The following is a 9,322-nucleotide window of genomic DNA, read 5'->3' on the forward strand; positions in this document are numbered from 1 at the left end:
GCCTGTCTTTTCACCGCTTTATCCTTGGCTTCTAGCTCAGACTCTCACACATATAATGGCTCAGCAGATATTTCCTGAAAGAAGCAACAAATGAATGAAATAATTGTAAAGAGTTTAAGCCTGTGCGTTAGTGTAGAGGTGGGAAAAGCCGAAGAAATATCATAAGAAGAGCAAAAATGCACGCGAGTAATGATACCAGTGGTAGAACTTGTACCTACATTTTCGGTTGTTTTAAACTGGATGATCTGGTTGGCCATGCTCCTAATGTGAGGGGTCGAAATGAGGGAGGCCACTTCAAGCTGCAGTAAGAAATACAGAGACATTTAGAGCAACACACGACACCTTGCTTTCAGAAAATCCTCCCTGGATAAAAACAGTCTGCAAGTTCCTGAAATAAATAATGGGAGCTTTGATGTCATGAATTTTTGTGGCTTTGAAGATTTCTTTGATAGCAGGCTCATTATTCATTGCTAAGGTATGCTCAGAACTACAGAAAAGGAGTAATTGTCACATATTTTCTAGTACCAAAATATTTCAGTTTAAGACAAGGTCATATATCTTGAAAGCAAGGGGGAAAATAGGGCAGGAAATGGGGACCAACCTGGGTAAATGGGACAATGTGGTATCTGATGAGTTCTAGAAGCTTCCAAGATCCCTGCAAAGGAATTAAAATACTTTGTTAGTCAATGAAGAAAATATAACACTTCCTCTCCTTAAATGACTTTAGATACGTACTCAAGACAAATAAATAACCCATAATCTCTTTTTTTGGAAGTCCAGGGTGAGAAAAATTCCATCCTCCAAATAACTAACTCTCATCAAATTCCTGCTCTGGCAGGAGCTGTTCTGAAACCATATGTGCACATTTCGATCCTTCCGACAGCCCTGTGCAGCAGGGACTACCATTGACTCACTCTGTATGTGATAGTACTGACTTTTAAAGACATGTCCAAGGTCACAAAGCTAACTCAGGATATAAACCTGAGAATTAGCCCAAGCTCTCAGAAATCACTCTGCTCCATTACCTCTCTGAATGTCTAATGCTACATTCCAATTTTTTAAAAGACAACCTTAGTTTTCGATTCTGTTTCACTCTTGCCATAAATAAACATCTGCTTGTCAGATGACATACTGGTTATTTGGGAATATACGATCCTCGTTAGGGTTATCTGGTCAGGACAGTTTCCCTTCTGAGCTCCCATGGTATGTGGTCATCTCTCCTTTAAAGCCCTTTGCAAAGATTTCTCATGATTCAGAAAACAGAAGCAGCAGTGCAGAAAAAGAGGGTCTTGTGACTAAAAACAGTATGAGTGGTCCCTGTAAGGGTGCCCTGGAGAAAGAGTACAGATTGAGCACGGGGACCACTCTCTTTGGGGGAAGAAGGAGGTGGCAGTAGTGTTGGTCTGTTGCAGTATGCTGCAGTCTCCAAGCTGAGTCAGACCTGGGAGTTACAAGCTTCACAGCCTTTGAATTCTGCTTCTTAAGTGGCACAGCCATAGTTACAATGGCTTCATAAGGTGACGGATCACAAATCAAGATCACAGTAACTCTCAAGAGGTTGACCATTCTAGGGACGTGTTCTAACAGTGTGAGGTCCCAGGATGAAAGAAAACCCTGATGAACCTGAGTTCCATTCACCCAGACTCTGCTCTGCATTTGGCCTTGGTCCACATGTGAGGGGAATTACCTGTGAGCAGGGCGACCATATATTCTGGTTTGTCTGATACAACCCTGGTTTATTCCTATTGTTCTGGTAATTCTATTCACTCTCAAAAGTGTCCTGGTGTAAATGATAAAGTGAATGGCCACCATATCTATAAGTCAATAGCATTACATGCAGGGTATGGTTACCAAAAAGAACGTTGATGTTGACCACCAGTTAGTTATCCAGACTGAGAAGTGATGCTTTCCATAGTACTGATACTGTAACTATGTGACTTTGAGCAAGTTACTTAGCCTCTGGATCTTAACTTCCCCTTATAGCTACTTTATAGTACCCAGAAGTGGGAATTGCAGGTAGAGGCAATGCTATCATAAGCTTGAGTGCTCAGTGGCAGAAAGGGTGAGAAAAAGTGGGGACCTCTGGGAAATGTCAGACCGACCTGGACTGCAAACTCCTGAAAGGCAGGGACCATGTCTTTCTGGCTTAGTAATCACTGTGTCCCCAGACGGCACAGTATGGGGTACATGGCAGGCCCTGCACAAATGTTTGTGCCAATAAGCCCACATATATATTGGCAAATAATTTTTGCTAAAGGAGTCAAAAACATACAGTAGAGGAAGAAAGCCTCTTCATTAAATGGTGCTTTTACTGGAAAGCCACATGCAAACAAATGAAACTAGACTGTTCTCTGTCACCATATACCAAAATTAATTCGAAAAGGATAAAAGATCAAAAATAAGACCTGAAACAATAAAATACATAGAAGAAAACATAAGTACCAAACTTATGGACCTTGATCTTAGAGAGGACTTTATGAATTTGACCTCAAACACAAGGGTACGAAAAGCAAAAATAAATGAACAGGTTTATATCAAACAAAAAAGCTTCTGCACAGCAAAAGAAACCATCAACAAACAAAAGGACAACTGATTGAATGGGAGAAGATATTTGCAAACAACACCTCCAATAAAGAGTTAATATCCAAAATATACAAAGAACTCATAAAACTCAACAACAAAAAAACAAACAATCCAATTAAAAAATGGGCAGAGGACCTGAACTGACATTTCTCCCAAGACATACAAATGGCCAACAGACATATGAAAAAATGTTTAACTTCACTAGTAAGTAAGGAAACGCAAATCAAAACCATAATGAGATACCTCCTTGGTAGAGCCACTATGGAAAACAGTACAGAGGTTCCTCAAAAAATTAAGAATTAAACTACTATATGACCCAGCAATCTCTCTTCTGGGTATCTACCCCCCAAATTTGAAAACATTTATTCATAAAGATAAATGTACCCTTATGTTCATTGCCGCATTATTCACAGTGGCCAAGACAGGGAAACAGCCAAAGTGTCCTTCGACAGATTATTGGATAAAGAAGATGTGGTATATATGTACAATGGAATATTACTCAGCCATAAGAAGAGATGAAATACTGCCATTTGTGACAACATGGATGGATCATGAGAAAATCATGTCAAGTGAAATAGATGGAAAAAGTTGAGAACTGTATTATTTCACTCACGTGTGGGATATAAAACTGACAGCAACAAATGAGCAAACAATACAAACAAACAAAAACTCATAGACACAGACAATAGTATGGTGGTTACCAGGGAAAAAGGGGGGGTGGGAGGAGGTAAAAGAGGGTAAAATGTGTCAAATATATGGTGATGGAAGGAGCCTTGACTTTGGGTGGTAAACAGACAATGCAATATACAGATGACGTATTCTAAAATTGGAAACTTGAAACATATATAATTTTGTTGACCAATATGATTCTAATTTATTTAATATAACGTATATAAATGAAGGATTCAGAGGAAAAGAAAATTCCATAATTAGCTATCCTTCTCTTTACTTTAAGGCCGTTATTTCTGGGAGAGAAAACACTTTAAATGGTTTCAACCATTTACACCTAGGGTGAAGGAGTAAAAAAAAATCTCCTTTCAAAGGAGAATGTGAGTGAACTGAAGATTTATGGTATCTAAGGAGAGGGTTATTGTGGTGAGAAATGAGAGCAGTGGAAAAGAAAGGCAGGATCATCTAAAAATGACATTTAGTCCTTTTAAATTTAGCCTAGACCAGGCCCAGAATGGCCTAGTTTAGACTTCATTTTCTAAAGGGTTTTAGTGTTGTGGAGAACTTAAAATATTGATTGTGCTCCTGAGAAATATTAGAAGAGCCATGACCAATCAAACCGACCACTTAGGTCTGGAGTTACAAACTGATTTTATTTCCTATGCCTAGTCTGATAGACTGGTCACAGCTACTTGGAATTCTACGGAGGAGATTTAAACAACTAGAATATCAGGGTTAGTTCCAGAGTACTGTGATTGATTAATGACGTCTGCCTTCATTGTAGGCGGATAGGTGGTGATACATATGCTACTTATTTGCCATCTCTAGTTTAGAAAAAGCCTGTACGGAATAGACCAAGGCAGTGATGCTGACATGATGTCATCAGAGTAAGTAAGATGCAATACCTCTGGAGAAAGAAGGTAATCGAGAGTGCCGTCCTTCATGTTATTCAGTGCTTCATTACTTGGAACAAAAATGGTGTATGGTCCACCAACTCCATCCTTATCTAAGGCATGTCCCACATTGGTTTTCTGAATGTGAGAAATAAAATTTTATATCCGCAATCTATCTCAGATATATATTTGAGTAATTCCTCATAAAATATTTATAATCAACACCCTTGCTAATTTTACAAAGGATTGGGCATAAAACGTTCTCCAGAAATTCATGAAAAATACATACCTCTAACAAAGACCTGAACTTGCTGTATCTTGGCTGTAGCATTGTCATTATGGTTTGCTAAAAAAAGATATTTTGTTTAAAAATAAAAAAAGGTAGTTTAGGAAATAGACATCTTAACATTAAAATACTGATGACAGAGTTTTTGTGTAAGTGTGCATAGATATGAAAAAACCTGATAGACATTTTACAAATATTTTCTGTTATTATTGAAATAGTAATTCAGATCTGCACATTCTGAAATAGCCTTTAGCCATCATCAAATAGGTCAGAGGGAATAAATTTTGTTGAAGTGAGACTGCCCACCTCCATAAAGCATGAGGATAAATTTTCACTGGTCATTGGACTGAATTGTCAGAGGTGGACATAAAGGAGGTCACAGAATCAAGATCTTTGCCACACCTACTGCACACCTTTCTCTCTGCAGAGCTATCCAGAATTCTGTTGAAAACAAATTATCCCATCTTCCCCATGGTTGAGGTCCTAGTACAAATGAAGGACAAGTACATACAACTGGCATGCATTTTCTTCTTGGATGCGACTCTCCAGGAAACAAAGGAAGCTGGAGTTTGGCTGACATCACTTTTACCTGAAATAGCTCACCTCAGAGTTGCTCTCAAATGTGGGCGCCATCTTGTCCATGGCTCTGTCGAGGATATGCAGGAGCCCATTGGAAGCAATTATGTTCCCCTGTATGATTTTTACATTCTTTTTGCTTCCGTAGAGTTTAAGCGTTAGTTGATTGTCCTAAAAATCAAGGAAAAATAAAATAAAATTAATGTGATGCTCTCGAAGGAGTGAGCTCTGGGCTAGAAGTCAGGACTCCTGAGTCCTCGGGTTCTGCCATTTATTGGCTGTGTGATCTTGGATAAGTCACTTAACATAAATCAGGATGATGGTATCTGCTTGGTTGACTCCACATGGTTTTCATTAAGGTCAATTAAGACAGTGTTTGAAATTACTGATGACTACCCCATGCTAAATGTGAATAAGGCATTATAGGTCTCCCCCAATAGACTGTAAGCTCCAAAAGGGCAAAACTATTCAAATTAATATAAATTTGTCATTTATTTTAGTGTCGTGTACAAGGAAGGCACACGGTAAAAAATATTTGTTGAATGAATAACTGAAGCGAATTCCTCTTCCTCCCGTGTGGCTGCTATAAGTTACAGGCTTAGTGAATATTTGTTGAATAAATGGACGAATGAATACATGCATGCATGTCTTTGTGAGAAAGCCAAATCTTCATCCATCCATCCATCCATCCATCCATCCATCCATCCATCCATCCATCCATCCATCCATCCTTTCTCACACACACAGTACAACTTACTGGTTAAGGGCTCAGGTTTAGGAGTCAGACAGAACTGCATTTGAACCCTGGCTCTGGCAAAACATCCTTTATAGGGTTGTTGTGAATCTCATATAACATAAATAAAGTTTTATACTAGTACCTTGCATCGAGTAAGAACTCAATAATCTACCAACTATTGATGTTTCGTGAAATGTCACCGTATAGGCCAACCCCCCTCCCCACACACATTCTGTCAATTAATCACATGTGCCCCTGCTCAGTAAAGTCACAAAAAGAGCTATTTCTAAAAGGGGAGGAGGATGTTTTTACTTAAAAAACAAAACAGAACTAATGGCATTAGGAGAGATGGAATGTTATGCTGGAGAGGATGGATAAACTCCAACAATCTAAAGCAAACATAATCCATTTCCTTTTGTAAGAGGAATGCTGATCTGGCTTTGTGCTGATACTTCCAGGAAACAGGCTTACTGCAAAATTTTTCCTTCCTGCTGGCAGTTGAATAATGGTTGCCTTAAAACTAATTCAGACCAGAGCAAAATCAAACACTTTATCACCCGCTTTCCGCAAGCATGCACCCTGCCTCCTACCTGACCCTTTCTGGTGCTGCCCTTCACTTCTTCCTATGCAGGGGACTACTTTGACAAACAAGGAATAAGGGAAAGTTCTTTGTAAACTTTCACAACCTAAACACAAAGTCAGAGCCAACTGTGGGCACTGAGTCAGTGGACATTGGAGAAACCCTTACCTTATCATCGTTGAAGATTTCCCCTGACCTTCCAGACAGGGTATAGAATGTGTCTGTGTTATTCATTTGCTCAGTGTTCATCTGCCCGGCAATTATGTGGAGTTTCACGAAGTACTGAGTAGCCTCGTTATCCATCAAAAGCTCTTTTACCTAGGAAAAGAGAGCCATTTCCTTCAGTCACCATCGTTTAAAGGAGAAAACGACGTTTCTACTTCATGCATTGACTTGTTCAGCATCACGCACGTCAAAGCCGGGGCACCCTCACTGGGGTTTGGGCTCTTTCAGACACAGATGACTTTCTATGAGCGCAGCTGCCCCGGGCCAGGCCTTAAAGGGAGCAGAAATCTGGGGAGTGATGCAGAGTATACTCCCCAACCACGGGGGTGAGGGGTCGGTGCGGTGCTTAGCGTGAAAACTGACATAGTAGAGACAGCAGGGCACTGGGGTCAGGAGGAGCAGGAGGATGGCAGGTACCAAGGAATCATCTCGAGCTCAGGACACAGACAGAAATGAAGAGAACAGGTAGAATGGACCAATGGAGCTTTTGAACGGTAAAATGAAGATTTCAAAATCCATCCAACCCAATCTACATTTTGTCAGTCTATCGTCAACAATCCACCAACAGCTAATTTTTATTGACTTTGTGAAAATTTAATTTGCATATTAAACAAGAGACCACATACAATGGGTTGAGCTCAGAGGCATTCAAAATATACTGGCTCTCCTCCCCGAGAGCAGACAAGTGTGGGCACCTCTGAGTATTAATGATAGATTCATCTCAGACAGATTAATGGCGGTGGCATGTCAGGGTGAGAGAGTCTGGAACTTCCTGGGTTTTTATTCAGTGGAGCAAAAATTGTTACCACAAAAACGTATCCGATTAAGATAAACCAATTTGATACAAATCAATATGTCCATTACCCGCATTAAACCAAATCTATTTCATCGGTACCATCATGATGCTGCACATCCACTAGGCACTCTAGTTTCATTCCCACTGACGACATTATCTCAGACAATAGCTGGTCACCCTGAAGACCACAGTTTTCTTCTAGTTTCCCCCAACACTGTTGCCATTTATGATCGTTTTAAAGAAACAAATGACCTAGCTAATGTGCGAGGTTTATTTCTTCCTGTAGGAAGAGAGCAGTTTTGCATGATGCAGATCTTACCTTTCACATCCCTGTATGTTAAGAACTCCGCATGGTAAACCCTGAGGGGGTACTGATTGGAAGGAGGCACCAGGGGGTCTAGAAGGGAGCTGGTCATGGTCTCGCTGGATGCACAATACGTTCACTTTGTTGACAGTTCACCGAGTTGTGTACTTACAATTTGCGCACGTTCTGCCAGGATGTTATATTTCACTAAAAAAAATTTACCCAATGATTAGCCCCTCTGCGTAGGTTTATTTTAAATACTTACATTGAGTCCTTTCAGGCCTTTGTCTGTCGGCAACAGCACCGTGAACGGTCCCAGATTACTTAGCGGCCAGGCATAGGCTTTGTCTTAGGAGTTGAAATACACAAAGAAGGAAAACACGAATGAGGAATAAAATCAGGCAATAAAGTCAGGCATTGCCCTTGTGGTCCACTGAGGCCCTTGACTCAAGAGCTTCACTGTTCTAATTGGCATGTGCAGGTCCTTTGTAAACTAGGAAGTGGTCTAAGAACGTAAGGCACCATGATGTCATGGCGCCCCCCCAAAGGGTTCCTCATAACGACAGAGCCATCAGTGGGCACTGACTCAGTGGACATCGGAGAAACAGTTTGGGCCTCATGGATCCCCAAGAGTGAGAGATTCTGTGAGGGTCATGTGACAAAATCCTCAGATGGCCCCACCCAGTAGGTGCCTGACTCTGAGCTGTCACCATGTCAGTGAACAAGGACGCAGCCCTTGTTCCACCCAGAGCCAGCTCAGAAGAGCTCCGAGCTTGGTTTAATGCCCTGCTGTTGTCATCTTAAAATGCTTAATTATTTTTTATCAAAGGGCTTTGACTTTTCATTTTGCACGCCGTCCTACAAGTTATGAGGTTGGTCCTGCTTCCATGCCCTTGGGGAACCTGGCCCAGAAGAATGAGCTCTGTGCTCTCACACAGGAGGCGATGTGTACCAGCACCTCATAAACGGGGCAAGTGAGAGGTCGACTAGACTTAGTCCTGGGAAAAGCTCGAGGGTCAGGTCTGCAAAGGATAAGCTGTGACTCCAGTGGCTCTCATTTGATGATATTCTCAGAGTTCTTAGAGGAGGGCTGTGAGGTTGCCCCCAAGCCCCAAGGCATGTCGGTAATGCTTGCCTCCAGAAAGAGGAGGGCATTTATGCAGGATGTCCGTTAAGATTTCTGCTGAGAGTCCAGCAATGACCCATGGAGGACATTTACCTCTTTATCTGTGCTTTTTCTGGGAAATCATTTTTTTTTTGGTGACTGGTAAATTCTACTGATATCTTAAGGCTTCTGCTGACTGGTTGAGTCTGTGTTTTATTTTCTGTAGATTGACCAAACTCATGTTTTACTGAAAGTCTTATCTAATCCTGCTATCAGCTATAATACGTCATTTCTAAGGGAGTGTGGGATAATGACCTTTAGGAAGATGTTTTAGGCCGTCACCCTTCCTGGGAGGGCTGGTGGAGAATGTGTCACTACAGACAATTAGTGGTTGGGGACCAACGGTGTTAAACATCCAGTAATGTGCGAGATGGTTGCACACAACAAGACTACTCCTCAAATTCAAACAGCACCTCCGCTGAGGAACACAGACACTGTCTCAGGGGCTTAGTCACTCTCTATTCCAAGCATTAGCTGCCGACCTTGTTTCACATATGGAGCGCTCAGGG

The 9,322-nt window shown here is 41.2% G+C and overlaps 1 protein-coding gene across 1 annotated transcript in view; it reads right to left on the minus strand.

Moving 5' to 3' along the window:
- STAB2 (stabilin 2) overlaps positions 1 to 9,322 on the minus strand; it is a 129,589-nt gene that overhangs the window by 85,479 nt on the left and 34,788 nt on the right. Inside the window, exons 11-17 of the mRNA XM_006914703.2 lie at positions 7,914 to 7,996; positions 6,492 to 6,641; positions 5,035 to 5,178; positions 4,435 to 4,491; positions 4,158 to 4,283; positions 602 to 655; positions 219 to 299 (exon numbers count right to left, since the gene is read on the minus strand). Of these exons, the coding sequence (XP_006914765.1) occupies positions 219 to 299; positions 602 to 655; positions 4,158 to 4,283; positions 4,435 to 4,491; positions 5,035 to 5,178; positions 6,492 to 6,641; positions 7,914 to 7,996 (695 nt within the window). The remainder of the gene's footprint in view (positions 1 to 218; positions 300 to 601; positions 656 to 4,157; positions 4,284 to 4,434; positions 4,492 to 5,034; positions 5,179 to 6,491; positions 6,642 to 7,913; positions 7,997 to 9,322) is intronic.

Source organism: Pteropus alecto, unplaced genomic scaffold, assembly GCF_000325575.1.
Source record: "Pteropus alecto unplaced genomic scaffold, ASM32557v1 scaffold94, whole genome shotgun sequence".
Classification (NCBI taxonomy): Eukaryota; Metazoa; Chordata; class Mammalia; order Chiroptera; family Pteropodidae; genus Pteropus; species Pteropus alecto.